The following is a 19698-nucleotide window of genomic DNA, read 5'->3' as shown; positions in this document are numbered from 1 at the left end:
GTCCAGTGTGTATACTTCTGATGAACTGTGCCATGGGTATGATAAACACTGAATAAGAGATAAGGGATTTGTTGTTCCTCTGAGCTGGGGGACTTCCTGTTTTGCTGGAGTGGGTTTTCTGGGCAGGGATGCAGGTCTAGTTATGGTAATGCAGTGGAGCTACACTCAAGTCACTTCTGTTTTCTTTGAGATATCCTTTCTCTTAGGGTCAAAAATTAGGGGAAGAATGTCTGCTTAGTGGTCGGAGAAGTTGGGCAGCTTGAGCTTCTAGCTCTGTTCAGTCTCATCCAGAGAACAGTTTGTTCTCAGAAAGCATTATAGTGTTGGTAGATTGTATATTTACCTGGTCCAAATTTTACTTGTGTGCTTTTTATTGAGCGTGTAAAACATGTTTTGGAGGGAGGAGTCGTTATTAATCTTTATTGATTGGAGTTGGAGAGGGAATATTCTGCTGTTTCCCAGGTAACTGCAGGAGCCATTGGTGGTCTTTAGGATAACTGGCTGTGATGGGCTTGGGAGGGCTGGTGTTAGAAAAAAGAAGTATATTCTGTTTCTTGTGGCTTATGTCTGACTTTACTGTGATGTACTCTATCTGAGGTTTTGTGTATGTGTGTGTGTGTGTACACGCATGCATGTGTGTGCGTGTGACTGCCTCTGAAGAGGTCTCTGAGTGGAATTAGAGCAGAGCTTATGCTCAGCTCTGTTAATTGATTGTTTGCTTGTTTGTTTCGTGGTGCTAGGGACATTCTCTAGAGCCCTGACCATGCTAGGCAAGTGCTCTGCCACAGAGTTACATCCTAGACTATTCACTGACGAATGAGGAGGTGGGGATGAACCCAGGGTCTTTTGCGTGCCAGGCCACTAAACAATATTTCCAGACTTTGGAATTTTTGAAGACAAGATACTAGTATGTAGCTCAGGTTGACCTCAAACTTGTGATCCTCTTGCCTCTGCCTTCCTAGTGCTAGGATTACAATCATGTCTAGCTGCTTATTTAATCCTAAAAATTGGTGGGTTTAATCTGAATTGTGAATAATCAGGATTTTAGAAGAGACTGTTTGCAATGTTCAGGGAAATTTACAGGAACTTGAGTAGAGAGTCAGGAATGAGATAGATTGAAGGAAAGTGGGGCTGCTCAGGCTTAGAGGTGGGGAATCCCAGGCTTTAGTGGTTTCTCTCTTGTTCTTTTATTTTTAACCTCTGCTCAGCGATGAAACCACACCCTTCCTTCTTCCTGAAAGCCGTGTTTAACTTCCTACCCCTGCAGCATTGTCATCTACGTAAAGGGGGAATGGGTGGAGGAAGAGTGTCCTGAGCTGTTGGGTCTCACTATGTTCTGCTGGGAAAGGAGCAAGAAGCAGGCTTTTGTGTATATAATGTCATTAGGTTATGTCTTCTTGGTGCTTAAGACAGAGCAATTTAAGAACATTTTAGGATATGTTCTGTGGCTATAACTTGATAAAGATTAAGATTTTTCTTGAAGGGGACCGCCGAGTACTTTCCTTCATATTTGGAAATGGAGAATTAACTCTTCTTTCTTTAAAAAGCTTCCTGGAATTGGGGTTTCCCATGGTAGCAGTGCATGAAGATTTCTAGAACAATAAAGAAAGCTTTTTGGTATACCTCCCCCCCCCCCCACGTAACTTTTCTCACTTTTCTTATAGTCTTAGGGCTTTCCAAAAAGGTTGTGTGTAGGAGACTCTGCTGTTTATTCAGCACATGGTTTTTGAATGCTTCTCATGTGCCCGAGCACTGCTTAAGACATTAGGGATACATCCTTGAAACTACTGACCTCAAACCCTGACATTTGGCATTGTTATTTTCCAGAGACCCATCTGCCAAAATTGTAGACCTGACTCCAATGTTGAGAATGTGGTAAAATTAAGATTAAGAAGTGTTATGGGCCTTTTATGAATACTGATGCAAGGATTTGAGGCCACAAACACCTTCTTGAAAGCCTTTTCTTTTCTTTCTTTTTTTCTCTGTTTGGAGAGAAAGATGTTTGTGTATGAAAGAACAAAGGAAGGCCAGAAAATAAATTGTCTTGTGGGCTATGTTTCAGAACGGCCGGTTTATGGGCGATGCTGACCTTGAGAGACAGAAATTTTCAGATTTGAAACTCAACGGACCCCAGGTAATTGTTTGACTCAAGGTCTGGATGGCTTCATTTTTATCTTTTTACTTCTCCAGTCTTTGTGATCATATCTGTGTGCTGGAGTGCTTATTGTAAATACTTATTAATTAGTTCTTTAATTTAGGAACATAAAAAGGTGCTGTTCCAAATTATATATAGTTTTGTTTATTTAAAAAAAAATCTTTGGCTTTTATCATTGTGCTCCTGTATCCTCATTTGATGCTTAGGTACTGCAGTTGCTTTCTTGGTAGGAGTGCGGGGGAGGGGGGGGTGCTTACCTGAAATCTGACTGAGGAGTATCTGATAAATGACATTAAAACAAATTGAAATATAACTCTTGCTGGGCCTGATGGTGCAAATCTAATCCCAGTCTCTTTGGAGGTTGAGGCAGGAGGATCAAAAGTTGAAGGTCTGCCTGGGAAATTCCTGGAACTTTGCGCCAGAGTAAAAGTCAGAAGAGGGCTCTGGATTGTTCAGTGTTAGGAAGGGTGCTTGCCTAGCCTGCACCAGGTCAGCTACTGGTGCTGCCTACAGCACAGTAAAACCCTCTTGATTATTTTTATTCTCTTTTTAAATCTTAAAAGATCTTTATTGAGTATGCTATTCTCTTGAAGTGTTACTCAGATTAGATGTAACAGTTAGCACAGTTTCTATTCAAGTGAGTGACAGAATGAGAAGTTAAATCTGCTGTTTCTGCTACTAGGATGGTTTGTCCTCTTTCCTTGTCTCGAAATACAAGTTACTACTTTATTGTGATAGGACTCACTATGTAGTCCTGGTTGGTTTATAAGTTAGGCTGGCCTTAAACTCACTGATACTCTTGCCTTGGCCTCTTGAGTGCAGTGATTAAAGGTGTGTACTACCATGCCCTGCCGTTTACAAGTTTGGAAGAGGACAGCCAGTCTTTCTGAAAACCCTGAGGCCAGTGCGAGATGTGAGATGTTCTGTCTCTAGAGCGCTAACGTTTCTTATTAGGATGGATTGTTACTACATAGATCTAGTTGTTTCTAAGTCACTTCTCTCTCGTAGGATCACAACCACCTTCTGTATAGCACTATCCCCAGGATGCAGGAGCCAGGGCAGATTGTGGAAACCTACACAGAGGAGGACCCTGAAGGAGCCATGTCTGTTGTTTCTGTGGAGACCTCAGATGATGGGACCACTAGGCGAACGGAGACTACCGTAAGCTGGGATTCGTGTGTCGTAGAGTGATGGGCTATCTGTGGTCTTTAGTGGAGAGTTGACCAGGTGGGTGGGTTCAGGTTGGTCACTGCAGGGCATGTGATGGAGGGGAAGAGAGTGGCATATGACGGCTGGATCAGCTTCCCACGTGGGTGTCTGTGGGGTGAGAGAGATGTGTAGGTAAAGATAGGAGGTAGAGGTTTCTTCTCTTTTTCTTCTTAGGATAGTGTGGAATTTAAACCTAGATTCTTCATTTCCTTCAATAATTGGTTTTCCTTTTCTCATTCCTTATCTGAAGGTTAAGAAAGTTGTGAAGACGGTGACAACGCGGACGGTACAGCCAGTCCCCATGGGACCGGACGGACTGCCTGTGGACGCCTCGGTCTCCAACAGCTATATCCAGACTCTGGGCCGTGACTTCAGAAAGAATGGCAATGGGGGGCCTGGTCCCTATGTGGGGCAGGCAGGCACGGCAACTCTTCCTAGGAACTTCCACTACCCTCCAGATGGGTATGGCCGGCACTATGAAGACGGCTATCCGGGCGGAAGTGACAACTATGGCAGTCTGTCCCGGGTGACCCGCATTGAGGAGCGGTATAGACCCAGCATGGAAGGCTACCGGGCACCCAGTAGACAAGATGTCTATGGTCCCCAGCCCCAGGTTCGAGTAGGGGGGAGCAGTGTGGATCTGCATCGCTTTCATCCAGAGCCTTATGGGCTGGAGGATGATCAGCGCAGCATGGGCTATGACGACCTAGATTACGGCATGATGTCCGATTACGGCACTGCTCGCCGGACAGGAACACCGTCGGACCCTCGCCGACGCCTCAGGTGGGCAGGAAGAGGGGAAGAAAGGCTCCTTTGTCCAGATGGGGAAGGGTAGCATTGTCCTCTGAGCTTTCGGGGTCAGTGAGCCTGTGGACACCACTTCCTTTCTCTCCTCCATGGAAGCTCATCACATGTAGACTTGCTGTCTTCCCTTTCTTGTTCTTAGAGCCATTTTAGTTACACTAAGTGGTTTTTTTGTTTTTATCTGTTTGCCACTGCTTTTTGAGACAGGGTCTCAATCTGTCCCCCAGTCTGGCGACCATAGTAAAGGAGGACCTTGAACCTTCTAAGTCTTGGGACTACAAGTGTGTGTCCCCACAGTTGGTGAGAAAGTCATCTGTGGCCAGGTGATGACTTTTGCTTATAATTCCACTGCTGAGGAGGCTGAGCTGGGACATTGCAGCTAAGTTCAAGGCCAGTTTGGACTATCCTGTGGCCATTTCTAAATCCAAAAAGTGATTAGTTATTGTTATGTGCCCTGAAGAAGAGACTTGGTTGCTATGCTATAATTTTTGCCCGAGATCTCTCTTTCGCTGATAGAGAATGGAGCACCACAAAGAGTGTGAGGAGCACCACAAAGAGTGTGAGGAGCACCACAAAGAGTGTGAGGCCCGGAGCCTGGCAGTGCTCACGGTCCTGGTTCTGAGACCTTTTTGTGACCTGGATGGAGGTGGGGGTCCTTGGACTTCCCACAGGGCAGGGAGCCCTGATGGCTCTTCGGGCTGATGGGGGAGGGGGACTTGATTAGGGGAGGGGGAGGGAAATGGGAGGCGGTGGCGGGGAAGAGACAGAAATCATAAATAAATAAATAAATAAATAAATAAATAAATAAATAAATAAATAAATAAATAGAAACCCACAAAAAAAAAGGTTCATGGTTGCTGAGGTGTCAAGGAGAGGGGGCTGGGGAATTGGGCAAATAAACTATATAAAAAAAAAAGAACACAATTAAGATTGTTTAAGGACTGTCCTTGTTGTAGTTCTAATCCTGATGTTTATAAACAGTCACTCTTGACCTCACAGAAGCCCTGGCACTTTGTATTTAGTTAGGGTTTTATGAGGTAACGAGTAGGGAATGGTCCCTGGTCCCTTAGTAATACTCCCAAAGGTCACTAAGCAGCTAGCTGTCTATGCTGAGGGGACTTACTCCTTGGGGTGATCTTTGGGACATGAAGGGTGACTGTTTGGATGAGCAGTAGTTGCTTTGGAAGTGCATTTTAGAATGTGATTGATAGATGCACCCTCCCTCCCACCCTCCAACCACCCTCCATTGTTCCTTCTTCCCTTCCCTTTATTTCTGTTATTGAGACAGGGTATTACTGTGTAGCTCCGGCTAGCCGCTGCCACACAGTGAGTGCTGGGATGAGAGGCATGTGCCAATTTACCTGGCGCGCGCGCTCTCTCTCTCTCTCTCTCTCTCTCTCTCTCTCTCTCTCTCTCTCTCTCTCCCTCCCTCCCTCCCTCCCTCCCTCCCTCTAAAGTACCCAGTTCAGGCTTTGTGTGCTATGCATTAGTACCTCTGTCATATCTCTTATTTGATTTTCATGTTTATAAAAGGTTATTTTAAAAATTCTTAGTTCTTGTGTACAAAAAGCATGCTTGGTCTTGGGCTGAAAACATTAGTTTAGAATAAATCAGGGTCTTTATTTTCCAAGCCAAGAATTAAGGCAAGATTTATAGTTATCTTGATATGGTGAGGGTACCCTGGCAGCTGTTGCTCAATTTCTGTATGTAGGTTCATGACCTTTCAAAGCAAAGGTCTTGGCACTTACTTTTCGAATATATTAGGTAGTATTTGGCTAGCCATAAACTGAATTAGTCTGGAGACAGGAGTAGAGGCCCTATTATCTAAGCCTGAGTCACTGACACTTCTTTAGACGGCGAAGTTAGCAAATTCAACTCCCATGTGACTCACCTTTTATGTCTGATGGGGCACCAGCTCTCAGCTGGTGTTAGCTAGCCTGGGGTAGATAGCAGCTATCAATCACTGGAATAGTCTGCCCAGGGAGTGGGACCAGAGTGCAGGTCGGACTTCCTCCTCAGCAGAGAGAGATTAGACACAGTTGGGTGTGGATGGCCAGGCCATTCCCTGTTGTCCCTTGAAGTGGCAGTTCACATAGAGAGGGTTTGGGGCTTGGTTCTTAGGTTTGTTCCAGGGTGGCATTGGGCTTAGAAACCTGCTTGACTAGCAAAAACATCTTCTACTTCCTGTTCAGGCCTACAAGATTGGTTGCAAGGTCAAACTTAGACAGCGAGGCAGTAATTAGTGGGAAAGCCACTGAACTGGAAAACTCTGCTTCTAGCTATTCCTCTGCCATTATCTATGTAGCCTTAAGTGAGTTATCTGATCATTTGGGCAGTTTTGTTATTTGTAAAAGGAAAGAATTTTTAAAAATAGTTTTAAAATTTATTTTTGTTTTATGTGTGTTGGTGTTTTGCCTACATGTGTGTCTGTGTGAGGATGTCAGATCCTCTAGAACTGGCTCTTAAACAAGAAAAGTAAAATCTGCTCAACACACACAGCCTGAAACACCATTCTCTCTTGAAGAACAGATTGGTTTCTCTTACACGTGTCCTATTTTCTCTTACTCAAAGGAAGTCTTTTTTCAGAGAATGTTTAGTAATCTGCTTTTAAAACAACTTCCTTTATTTTGTTTCAGTGACATTTTAAATTTTAAAGTGACTTAAGTTTTATTTATTTTTTGTCTAAATGATTTGTCCCTCTATGTGCCTCATTGTTTAATGGTCAGTTTGGGTACCTGTTGGGCAGGCCATCTGATGAGGCTAGCTTTCAGTGTTTGCTGACCACAGGGAGGGGTTCTGTGGAACAAACAGCAGTCTTTGGAGAGCCCCACACAATAGATTCTCTTCTCCCTTGTGGCTCCCACAGGGTGAGATGACACAGATAATGGGGTTCTTCCTTCCTGGGCCTTATGAATGAAGGCAATATGGAAGGCTCCCCCTCTAGTGGTTGATGGTGGTACTGAAGCAGGAAAAGCTGTGGAACATACTAGTCTGGGATGAATTGTGTATGACATGTAATGTTTAAGTTTATACCTCATTAGTGCTAAAGCCAAGTCCTCAACAGTGTAGCAAGAAGCCCTTCATTTTTCCTGATCAGTTTCTCCTTTGTAATTTCCAAAATAGGGCAAGGAAAAGCTTAATATGAAATATGTTTAATGATCTTGTTCTACTAGCTGTGCATAATGCCCTGTTTCCTGTTCAGCTAGGATTTAAGAGTGATCCTCAGAGCTTCTTTCCTTCCTTCCTTCCTTCCTTCCTTCCTTCCTTCCTTCCTTCCTTATTATTATTATTATTATTATTATTATTATTATTATTATTATTATTATTTTGGAGGGTGGAGGTGGGAGGAGACCGTATAGAATCTTAGTATGTAGCCCTAGATTGCCGGGAACTTACCCATCTGGCCTCAGGTTTGTGATCCTGTCTTTGCCTCCCCAGTGGTGGACTCAGAAGCCTTGCTTATTCTCAGGCTTTGTTGGCTTACTTAGGTGACATGGAATCAGTCGCCTTGCTTAACTCTTCTGTTCTGGATTTATTTCATTCTTTACAGAGAAGTTAATAGCTGTCACATGTCATTCAAGTAAATGCTAAGACCTCAGGACTTTAGCGATTAACGTTTTCAAGTACTTGGCTTTCTCAGCCAGAAAACTGCACGGGGAAAAAAGGGAGAGAGAGTTTTAGTCTAAATACAGAGTACTTTTAAATTAAAATTGTGACCAGGAAGATGTTTCAGTTGGTAGAATGCTTTCCTCACCAGCACGGGGACTGAAGTTTGAGTTTCGATGCCGAAATACCTCTGTAATGGCTCACACTGTGACCCCAGCATGGGACGGCAGGCGGGAGGGTCCTGGGTCTGCAGGGCCTTCAGTCCAGCTTGTCAGCGAGGGCCATCAAGAATGCTTAACATTCACACACAAAATTATTACAATTGACCATACAGAAGAGATATATTATCTCTGTGTAGTCTGGGGTTAATCCTGCCATGAAGATGATGGGTAACAGGAATGTCCAAGAAGCCTGATTTTAACTGCTTGGTTCTTGGTTCTTTCAAAACTGCAGGAGCTATGAAGACATGATTGGTGAGGAGGTGCCACCAGATCAGTACTACTGGGCTCCTTTGGCTCAGCATGAGCGGGGAAGTTTAGCAAGCTTGGATAGTCTGCGAAAGGGAATGCCCCCACCTTCAAACTGGAGACAGCCCGAGCTGCCAGAGGTGATTGCCATGCTAGGCTTCCGCTTGGATGCTGTGAAGTCCAATGCTGCTGCATACCTGCAGCACCTGTGCTATCGCAACGACAAGGTGAAGACTGACGTGCGCAAGCTCAAGGGTATCCCAGTGTTGGTGGGATTGTTAGACCATCCCAAAAAGGAAGTGCACCTTGGAGCCTGTGGAGCTCTCAAGAATATCTCTTTTGGACGTGACCAAGATAACAAGATTGCCATAAAAAACTGTGATGGTGTTCCTGCCCTTGTCCGATTGCTGCGAAAAGCTCGTGATATGGACCTGACTGAAGTCATTACTGGTGAGTGCTGGGTTGGGAGTCACTTTTTACTAGAGAGGCAGGGATCTAGAGGTTTCCAGTGTATTACCTTTCAATTAATTAATTGATTAATTTTGAGACAGGGTCTCACTGTGTAGCTCTGGCTGGCCTAGAACTCACTATGTAGAGCAGGCAGGACTTGAACTTGAAAACATTTGCCTATCTCTGTCTCCCAAGTGCCCCACTATGCCTGGCCAGTCCATTAACTTTTGGTTATAGGTTCTGGAGTAGTGGCCTTTAGGTCAAATCTGCCTCACAGATTTGATTGGATGTCACATGATACATGCAGTAATCTCTGACACATTCTGTATGCTTGTGTGTTTTCTCTTGTTTTTTAATTTTGTATTTATGTGCATTGGTGTTTTGGCTGCATGTGTGCTTGTATGAGGAAGCTGGGTACCCTGGAGCTGGAGTTAGAGTGAGCTACCATGTGAGTGCTGGAATTGAACGTGTGTCCTCTGGAAGAGCAGCAAATGCCCTTAATTGCTGAGTCATCTATCTCTCCAGCCACTTTCTCTTGGATTTTTGAGACAGGGTCTTTGGAACTATTATGTAGCGCAGACTGACTGAACCCACAGAGACCCTCTAGTCTCTGCCTCCGGTGTCTTGGGACTGAAGGCGTGCACCACCGTGTCTGGCACATTCTCTTATTTTTGACCAGCTGTAGTAGTAGAGGAGCTTGTTTTTCAAACACAGAAGCTGAATGTCAGTTGCCATTTATTCACAGTCTTATCATTTGTTTTAAATATGTGCCTGTCTTGACTCAACCTGCCTGTTCCATTTAGAAATTTGAGCTTGTAGTCCTTTAATTAGAATGATATTTTCCAGATTGTATAGGGGGTGATCCATTAGTGTGAACTGAGCACCTTAATGTGGGCCTAATCATAATTGCAGGAAGAAGAAAGAAAGATAAATAATACTGATTCTCGATTGGCAAAATATTTTGGCCCCCAGAGGACATCTCCATTGTTGGAGTTGCTTTGGCTATTATAATTTGGGGTGGGGTAGAGAATCCTTGGCATGTAATGAATAAAGGCTAAGGATACTGGTTAGCTGGTAAGCATCCCACAATAGACAGACAATGTCAGCACCCACAACAAAGAATTCTATGGACCACAGTGACAAGTGACAGTGTTGCTGAGGTAGAGAAGCTGGAATAGACTGTTGAGCATGAATTATGGTAAATACTGTTCTGTAAACCTTTATTTCATGCCTGTGTGTCTGTATTGAACTACAGAATAAATATATCTTACTGTGGGTCATAAGCAGAAAGAAGCCTAGCTAACACTCCATGGAGTCACGTAGCCTCTGTAATGGGCATATAAGAAGGAATAGGACACTGTTCAGACTCCTGTCTTGGGAGCTGGAGAGTCCTCTGATGACTTGTCCCTGCCAGGAACCCTGTGGAATCTCTCATCCCATGACTCAATCAAAATGGAGATTGTGGATCATGCGCTGCACGCCTTGACGGACGAAGTGATCATTCCACACTCTGGCTGGGAGAGAGAACCCAATGAGGACTGTAAGCCGCGGCACATTGAATGGGAGTCGGTGCTCACTAACACAGCCGGCTGCCTTAGGTAAGTGAAGGGTTTGTTTTTGAGATTATAAAAATTGAATGCTTGCTGGGCTTGGTAGTACAGGCTTGTAAACCTCTCTGAGACTGAGTTAGTAGCCTGCCTATGCTAGAGTGAGCCCAAAACTAGCTGGGTACTTTGTAACCCTGTCTCAAAAAGGGAGTAGTCTGGCGGCAGGTAAATTGTAGCTTAGTGTAAAGTGTAGCCTGGGTGCGCACACATGCATCCCAGTGTGGACTTTTGTGGAGTGATAGAATGTCTTTCTTTCTTTTCTTTTTTTTTAAATTAGAAGTTGAGGGTTTGCTTTTTGTTTGCTCCTTTTATTTTTTTATTACTTTGTTGTACTGAGGACCAAATTCAGGGCATTGCATTTGCTAGGCAAGCTTTTACTCTACTTGAGGCTTCCACTCTGAGCTGTGTTTGACCTCAGCCTACCTGCCTTTGCTGCTTTCTTGTGTGCACCCTGCTTACCTACTCCTGTGTTTACTCCTGCCCTTCTTCCTCCCGCTCTGGTCACTTTTGTTTTTATCTAATTAGGTAAATGCTTGTGTAGAACCTCCCACATCTAAGGTGAGTGCCCTAGTCCCTGTCACAGTTATCTGCATTTCAAGTCAGGCACCTTGTCACTCCCTAGATGTGTACTTCTATGGAATAAGTGACTCTTCTGTCTGGGTTTACTGACGTTTACGTTGGCGTTCCATCCCCACAAAACCCCATTTTGTGGTGCTGGGTATTGGACCCGTTACCTTGTATGTACTTGGGCAAGCTTATACCACATAGCTGTATTCCTACCCCTGATTGTTACTCACATGTGAATGCACACAAGCACATGCCTGCATGCACACACTTGTGTGTGATGGTGGAGGAGGTGGATAGGGTTTGCTTTGTAATAAGTCCAATCCTGCTGCTGCCTCCCAAGTGCTAGGATCACAGGTGTGGACTACCATTTGGGGCTGTGGTATACAATTTTTAATTAACTATTTAATGTGTATGGGTGTTTTGTATACATATTTTCTATGCACCACCTGTGTGTCTGGTGTCTGATGATGCCTGAAGAGAGGGTGTCAGGTCCTCCGGGGCTAGAACCACTGTGGGGTGCTGGGGATTGACTGCCCTTTCCAGGCCTTGGTATACATTTTTCAACCTGACTGCAAGCTTAAAAAGTTTAGAAGACAGACTAGCAGTCAATTTCCAACTGCAGTGCCTTGCTTTTAATAAGTACGAACTGTTTATTGTACGAAATAGAAAAGGTATTAAGGAAGCTTTAGAATAGATGGAGAAAGATATCAAAGGATGACTTCAGGGACGTGAGTCATCTTCAGAACTGTGTGTTTTCCCTTAGAAATGTAAGCTCAGAGAGGAGTGAAGCTCGCCGGAAGCTTCGGGAATGCGATGGCTTAGTTGATGCCCTCATTTTCATTGTTCAGGCAGAAATTGGGCAGAAGGATTCAGACAGCAAGGTAAGTTAATGACTGGGTGAATGTTGTTCACAAGGTAACTGTGGTTTAGATCTACCACTTCAGGCTGTCAGATAGTATAGAATATTCACGCCAATCCTTCTCCTTAACATGGGCATTTAGTTTAGAAGAAGAGAAGTTTGTGTGTGTGCAGGTCCACAGGAGCGGCCAGGAGAACATTGGTGTCCTTTTCACCCAGGCATTCTCCGCCTTATTCTTTGGAGGCAAGATCTCACTTTGAGGTTGTATTCTCTGGCTAGGCTGGCAGCAAATGCTCTCCAGCAATCCTGTCTCTGTTCCTATGGCACTGGGTTTACGGGTTTACAGGCATTCAGGACCATGCCTGGCTTGTTGTCCAGCAAGTGCTGTTAAAGAGTAACCGGATGGTCACAATGATAGTTTCTTTAGCCCCTCCCCTTAAGTAGGGAGAACATCACTAGATGCCGCGTCACTAAATCGCTGCAGAAGCCATTGTGTCTGTAGTTGGACCTTCTGAAGATGGCAGGGGTTTTGAGGCGCCTTTTAGGATTGCTATTTTAATATTCAAATTATGGAGCCAGAATTTCTTGGAAGTCATTGCAGGCATTCTTTCTTTCAACTGAACCTTTTGTTTGCTATCTCTCAGCTTGTGGAGAACTGTGTTTGCCTGCTTCGGAACTTATCATATCAAGTTCACCGTGAAATCCCACAGGCAGAACGCTACCAAGAGGCACTCCCCAGTGTGGCTAACAATACCGGGCCACATGCTGCCAGTTGCTTTGGGGCCAAGAAGGGCAAAGGTGAGTCATAGTTCCTGTTCTTTAATATGGGACAAGGAGGAACACTTAGCTTTAAGGCACTTATAAGTTGTCCGGAAGTCTACCTGGTGAAGACATGTCCTTTTGCTTTGCTGCTCCCCTTGATCTGTATGCTTTGGTGGTGATGGAGGTGGTGATGGCGGTGGTGATGGTTGTTAGTGAATTGGTATATGGGACAGTGAAGGACAAGAACTCAACTAATCTGGGGCTTTCCTCCTTATTCCTCCTCCTTTGCTTTCTTGTGTTCTCGCCCACGATCCTGTTGACATCTTTCTCCTGCGTTTTCTTCCTTCCCTTCTCTCCTCGCTTTCCACCTTGGTGATGCGCTGGAAGATGAGTGGTTCTCCAGAGGTGAGTGCAGTCTTTTAAGGCGCTTGTCTCCTTCTAATCTGCATGTTTGGGTTTTTTCCTTCCCTTAATTTTCCTTGTGTAACCTTCCCTGTGATGCACGCAGGAAAAGCACTGGAACAAGTGTAGTTCTCCTGGGCTGCGGTCTCGACGTGCTGGTCTAGACAGCAGTCTCTGTTAGCAGAACTCAGTTAATGCAGCAAGAGTGGCTATCCTTTTTGTACCAGTCTATTGCCTGGTTTGGGTCCTGTTCGGGCAGCTGTATATGGGGTTCCCTTTGGCTCTTTTGATGCTGCATCTCTGAGATGAAGATTCTGACTGAAGAATGGAAAACTGTTTGAGATGAACTCTTTCCTTTCTTTAAAAGCTTCTTACCAGTTTCTCTCTACCCTTCCCCCATTTTTATAGGGAAAAAGCCTACAGAGGATCCAGCAAATGACACCGTGGATTTCCCTAAAAGAACCAGTCCTGCTCGGGGTAAGTTGTCCTTTTTCTCAGTCTGCAGAGACCTGAGATAAGGCTTTTGCACATGGTAACATGTTTTATGTACTATATTAACAATTCTCTCTCTTGTTGGATTTGAAGTGATATTGAAGGTATTGGGAAAACTCACAGTATTTAATTTCAAGTCAGAAGCTAGGCTGGGTATAATGGTACATGCCTGCAAACTTAGTACTTAGGCAACTAAGGCAGGAGGATTGCTGTGACTTCAAGACCAGAGTGGGATAGAGGGTGAGAGAATGCCTCAAAAAAGAAAAGACAGACTTAGCTAGCTAAGTGGCAAGTGCAGTTTTTTGATCTTGAGTCTTACTATTAGAAGAAATCTCTTTTACAGATTAGAGTTTTGGACCCACTGTATTGGTGAAATAAACTTGCTAGCTTTCCATAAATACAAAAGATGTTAATTATTAAATCTCAGGTTGTTCCTTTCATTTAGGTGTTTTCATGGTGGGGAGAATTACTGAAGTAGTTTATTTGTTTGACAGGTTGAACCATTAAGCCTGATTGCTCAAGGTGAAAACAAGGCTTAAGTTAGCCATGAGTACAAGTCAAGGAGGAAGGAGAGAGGATTTAATGTGATGGAACTGATGTATATTCTGTTTTCACCATAGGGTTTGGTTTAGTTTTTTGAGATAGGGTCACACTATGTAGCGCTGGCTGTCTGGAAACTATAGATTAGGTTGACTTCAAACTCACAGAGATTCACCTGCCTCTGCCTCCCAAATGCTAAGATTAAGTGTGTATATACTGCTTCAGGCAGCCGGTGGTCCGTGCTTGTAGTCCTAGCACTGGAGAGGCTACTCCAGTGGTTTAGAAATAGGACAGGAAGGTGATGAGTTTGAGGCCAGTCTATGTGACATTACAACACCCTGTCTCAAAAGACAAAATGAAAACTTGAGAAGAAAGAGATGTGGGATGAAGCCTCCGAGTTTGCTCTTGAGTTGATAGGGATGTGGAAGGAGCATAGTGTTGGAGATGCAGGACTGTAGGCAGCCACAGTCTGGTTTGTAAGCATTGATCAGCATTTTCTGTCTTGCCCTTTCTTGTATAGGCTATGAACTCTTATTTCAGCCAGAAGTGGTGCGGATATACATTTCACTCCTTAAGGAGAGCAAGACGCCTGCCATCCTAGAAGCCTCTGCTGGAGCCATCCAGAATTTGTGTGCTGGGCGCTGGACAGTGAGTACCTCTGAGAGAACAGATCTGGAGATAGGGAACTAGGTCATTTGTTTGCTGCCATTTGTAATCTTTTCACCGCTTGCTCCTAGTATGGCCGATACATCCGCTCTGCTTTGCGTCAGGAGAAGGCTCTCTCTGCCATAGCTGACCTCCTGACCAGCGAACATGAGCGAGTAGTGAAAGCTGCATCCGGGGCGCTGAGAAACCTGGCTGTGGATGCTCGGAACAAAGAGTTAATTGGTAAGGGTTTGAATCAGTGCTAGCACAGCAAAATGTTTAGTTATTTGTTGATGTCACCCAAGAGAAGGATTCTTTTGTTTCTTTTTCTTTTTTTTCTTTTTTTCCTAAGACAGGGTTTCTCTGTAGCTTTGGAACCTGTCCTGGAACTAGCTTTGTAGACCAGGCTGACCTTGAACTCACAGAAATCTGCCTGCCTCTGCTTCCTGAGTGCTGGAAAGTGCTCAGCCTGACTGAGGAGGATTCTGTAATCTTCCTTTATGTATCAGAGTGTTGGTGAAAAAGTTCATGGTTTAGTGGTTCTTAAAAGAGCACAAGGGGGGATGTTTCTTCAGAAACATTCTAGCATGGTTATTTGTTGACTCTCTGCTTTTTTCTTTCTCTCTAGGTATTATTAAGAATTTTTCTATCTTCTTTTCATTTGCCCAGTTAGGTAGTGGCAGAACCCAAGTTATTGATATTTTTAAATTCATAAGGACTCTGTTCCATTGAATTATCATATAATAATACTGGACATACTGTTTTCATTAGTATATGTGCAGAGACCAGACAGTATATTTTAATGGCCAGTATCACATTGTCTTAGTGCACTTAAGGAAAGAGGAAGGGCAGTGAGTTCATGGCTATCTTATATTCTTTGCCCCTTTGATATAATCTTACTTAATAATGAAGTTGATTTGTATGGCTAGAAATTACACTTGATCTGATTTCTGTAAAGAGTATTGTAAGGCTCCTCCTAACTATTATATGGCCCCTTCTGGCCTGACTGCCTTTTCTCCCTCCTGGGTTACTTTTGTCTTCTGCTATAGGCAAACATGCCATTCCTAACTTGGTAAAGAATCTGCCAGGAGGTCAGCAGAACTCCTCCTGGAATTTCTCTGAAGACACTGTGGTTTCTATTTTGAACACCATCAATGAAGTTATTGCTGAGAACTTGGAAGCTGCCAAAAAGCTTCGAGAGACCCAGGGCATTGAGAAGCTGGTGTTGATCAACAAATCAGGGTGAGTTTATACTCGATCAGAGCTGGGAGAATCTGAGTACGAGAGAAGAGTTTTCTGCAAGGAGCTGCCCTCTGCTGAGGTTGCTTCCCTTACATTACCCTGTGACAATTTTCATTCTTAATGTTGGTCTCTACATTGCTAATGGACGCATACATCCATTATCCAAAACTATGTCAGTGTTTCAGGCAGAATATATAATTTGGCGAAAACTTTGATTTTTACATTTTTATGTTCTTGTGCTGTTAGAGTAGTGGTTCTCAACCTGTGGGTCATGACCTCTTTGGGGTTGTCAAATGAGCCTTCACAGGGGTCATCTAAGACTATCAGAAAACACAGATATTTACAATATGATATACAACAGTAGCAAAATTATAGTTATGAAGTGTAACGAAAATAATTTTATGATTGGGGCATCATCAGGACATGAACAGTATTAAAGGGCTGTGTATTAGGAAGGTACAAATTAGGAACTATTTTGGAACTACTAGGAACTACTATTTTGGAACTTTTTAGGAACTACTCTGTTAGAGAGTACAGGTTCAAGATTCCCTGGTCTTGGAGCCAAGCTGTGTATGGTTTTACTTTCCTCCATAGGAATCGCTCAGAAAAAGAAGTTCGGGCAGCAGCTCTTGTCTTGCAGACGATCTGGGGCTACAAGGAGCTTCGGAAGCCATTGGAAAAAGAAGGGTGGAAGAAATCAGACTTCCAGGTCCAACACTCTTGGCCAGAGCTTTGGCTTTTCTTCTCCTTGGTCCTCGGCTAGTGCCTCTGTCTTTTGGTGTCTTCTAAACCCAAGTCTTTCTGTTAGTGAAGACTTTATTGGTACACTATCTTTGTCCAGAGGTGCCCAGTTCACTTTATGTAGTTCTGTTCTCTTGATGTTGAACACGCAGTAGATACAGGTGGTGCTGATATACGGCCATTGTGACCCCTCCCCATACACTCTGACCCTTCCATTCTCTGATTCTTCTGCCTCTGTCCCCCAAGTACCAGCATTATAGATAAGTGCCACTGCCTACCCTCAGATTCTTTTTCTGAAGAGTTATAGTTGTCAGTAGGAACCTAGAAATTTAAGTCTGTCAGAGAAAGAATGTGAGTGAGGGCTTGCGCAGTCGATCACAGAGAAGGAAATCACTAGTCTTTAAGAGCTTCTGAAGCAGGAGGTGCATGGTTAGGAGGAGGGGCCAGAGAGAAGTGGGTATATTCAGGTTTCTATGACATTGGGTTTTATGTCTGCTTCTAGGTGAATCTAAACAATGCATCGAGAAGCCAGAGCAGCCATTCATACGATGATAGCACTCTCCCTCTCATTGACCGGAACCAGAAATCAGGTACAGTAACCGAGAGTGTACCCTTCCCTTTTCAGTGTTCCCGCTATTGCTTAATGTCTTGTTGACTGAGAAGTGGGGTGTGTGTTTATTTCTACATGAGCTAGACCCTGAAGAGGGGAGCAATGCTTTGCCTCGGGATTCTAATGTGAAAGAGAAGAGGTTTGCACTTATAAATTAAAACAGGCAGGGAAGGGTATGGTGGTGCGCACCTGTAATCCCAGTCCAGGACTCTGAGGTGGAGGAGGGAGGATCAGTATGTCAAGGCTAGACTTGACTAAGTAAAACTTTGTCTCAAAAGAAAACAACCAAAATCAAAGTAGTCGGTGAGCTTGAGTGTGGCTCCTCTCTTTCCCTGTGGACTCAGAGAGCGAGGCCTAGTTTTTCTGTTTAATTCTTTCTCTTTTAAATTTCTGTGTCCTATTGGCTAAAGTGCTAGGGTAATTATTAGTGTTTTTCCAGTTGAAAAACTAAACACTCCTGACAACCAGAAAGTCTATTACCTCTAGTACACCGCTTTCTACTTTAGGTTATAGCACTGTGTGTGTGCTTGTGTTTTGTGTTTGTCGGGTACTGGGGATTGAATTCAGGGCTTTCTAGGCAAGTGTTCTATGTCCCTAACTGACTTAGAGCTTGTAAACCACTTTGCCATACATGAATTACATATTTTGTGTTGTATACATACATACACACACACACACACACACACACACGTATTTCTCTTTCACTGAAAGTATGTGTTGTAACCCTTCTTATCTTAATGATTTTGGCTTTTGATTTGACCCATGGCTTTAGTGTGGTGTCTTTTTTTTTTTTAAAGATTTATTTATTTATTTATTTATTTATTTATTTATTTATTTATTTATTTATTTATTTATTGTGTATGTCATATTCTGCCTCCATGTATGCCCACATGCCTGAAGAGGGTGCCACATCTCACTACAGATGGTTGTGAGCCACCATTTGGTTGCTGGGAATTGAACTCACGACCTCTGGAAAAGCAGCCAGAGCTCTTAGCCACTGAGCCATCTTTCCAGCCCCTAGAGTGTGGTGTCTTGGACATTATGTACAGATGGCATACAAGCAGTGGTGCTTGCTGCTGGTTGCTCAGCATGAATAAGGATAACAGCAAATTACTGCACAAATTACTTTCATTACCATATACTGTATAAAAAGCTATCTGCACTCAAGAGCATCCTCGATGGAGCTATAGGCACTAGTGTCCCCAAGTGCACATCATTTTGATATGTAGTGCGAATGAGGACGTGTGCAGCACCTGTGCTGTGTGGGAGCCGCTGGGGCTGTCTAGAGGCAGACTATAGGCCTGCTTATTAGACTGGCTGCTATTTTATTAAAGAGTGTTGCTTTACTTTATGGCGCAACTGAGACGTGATTATTCAGCAAGCATTTCCCAAAAATAAATGTGGAAATCTTATCGCTTTGGTTAAAAAAGTAGGGCCAGCCGGGCAGTGGTGACACACGCCTTTTAATCCCAGCACTTGGGAGGCAGAGGCAGGTGGATCTCTGTGAGTTTGAGGCCAGCCTGGTCTACAAGAGCTAGTTCCAGGACAGGCTCCAAACTACAGAGAAACCCTGTCTTGAAAAACCCTCCCCAGCAACTAAACAGGTAAACTCACTTCCTTCCATCCTGACAACCTGACTTCCTCCCTGAGAGAGAGCTGACTCCTGAAAGTTGTCCTCTGACCTTCAGATCCATGTCTTAGTATGGATGGACATACACAAGACGTAATAATAGAAAAAATAAAAAATAAAGTGTTAAGAATAGAAATAACAAAAATGGCTTTTATGATTATAAAGTAATGATATGATATAAATGTTTTAAAAATATACATGCATATTTAAATGTGTTAATTTTATGACATTTGCATAGTTCTGTAAACCATTTTCTTGCAGGGAGACAGTGCCATGACATTCAAAATCTCCTATGAGTAAATGTTTTATTTAAGGACAAGACAGGGTAACCCATCTATTTTTTCAGGTTTTCTTAAGGCAGCGTCTTGCCATGAGCCCCACAGTTACCTGGAACTCCTGTAGAACCAGGCTGGTCTGGAACTTGCATTGATCCCCTGCCTCTGCCTTCTAATTATGGGAGTGTGATATTAAAAGTTAAAAGAGGCGTACAAAAATGTTAAACAGTGCTCTCCCCACTTTGGTTTTTGTCTTTGAAATGTATTATTATTATTGTATACATGATATGTATTGTGGCTTTTATGTGGAGCTCAGAGGACAGCTCTTTGCAGCTGGTTCTTGCAGGTTTGCATGGCTTCTGGATGTCAGACTCAGACTGTCAGGCCTGCACAGCAGGTGCTTGGTCTGCTGAGCCACCTTGCCTGTCCATACACAATGCTTTTTAAATTGAAGATGTTTATGATTATGTAATAAATTTATTTCTAAGTGGAATAGATGTTTATATTTCTGAATATAGTAATACGTACTTATTCCACACTGATAAAAGTCCTTTGCACCCTAATTTATTTCCTGTGTGTGCGCACGTACGTGTGTGTGTGTGTGTGTGTGTGTGTGTGTGTGTGTGTGTGTGTGT

General features: G+C 43.6%; 1 protein-coding gene across 7 annotated transcripts in view; it reads left to right on the top strand.

Annotated features, from left to right (window-relative positions):
• Positions 1–19698, top strand: part of Ctnnd1 (catenin delta 1) — a 51301-nt gene that overhangs the window by 25577 nt on the left and 6026 nt on the right. For 5 of the 7 annotated variants that reach the window (XM_013355716.2, XM_013355718.2, XM_005346660.3 and 2 more), the window contains 14 exons: positions 2063–2134; positions 3164–3316; positions 3615–4147; positions 8228–8691; positions 10106–10289; positions 11629–11746; positions 12369–12522; positions 12874–12891; positions 13297–13365; positions 14441–14568; positions 14658–14808; positions 15615–15807; positions 16402–16516; positions 17051–17138. In XM_013355716.2, the coding sequence (XP_013211170.1) occupies positions 2063–2134; positions 3164–3316; positions 3615–4147; positions 8228–8691; positions 10106–10289; positions 11629–11746; positions 12369–12522; positions 12874–12891; positions 13297–13365; positions 14441–14568; positions 14658–14808; positions 15615–15807; positions 16402–16516; positions 17051–17138 (2440 nt within the window). The remainder of the gene's footprint in view (positions 1–2062; positions 2135–3163; positions 3317–3614; positions 4148–8227; positions 8692–10105; positions 10290–11628; positions 11747–12368; positions 12523–12873; positions 12892–13296; positions 13366–14440; positions 14569–14657; positions 14809–15614; positions 15808–16401; positions 16517–17050; positions 17139–19698) is intronic. The other 2 variants (XM_013355719.2, XM_013355717.2) reach the window with 1 other exon arrangement.

The sequence above is a fragment of the Microtus ochrogaster genome, chromosome 4 (genome assembly GCF_000317375.1).
Source record: "Microtus ochrogaster isolate Prairie Vole_2 chromosome 4, MicOch1.0, whole genome shotgun sequence".
NCBI classification, from domain to species: Eukaryota; Metazoa; Chordata; class Mammalia; order Rodentia; family Cricetidae; genus Microtus; species Microtus ochrogaster.
The sequence above is the reverse complement of the archived record's forward strand: the minus strand, read 5'-3'. Positions and strand labels throughout refer to the sequence as shown.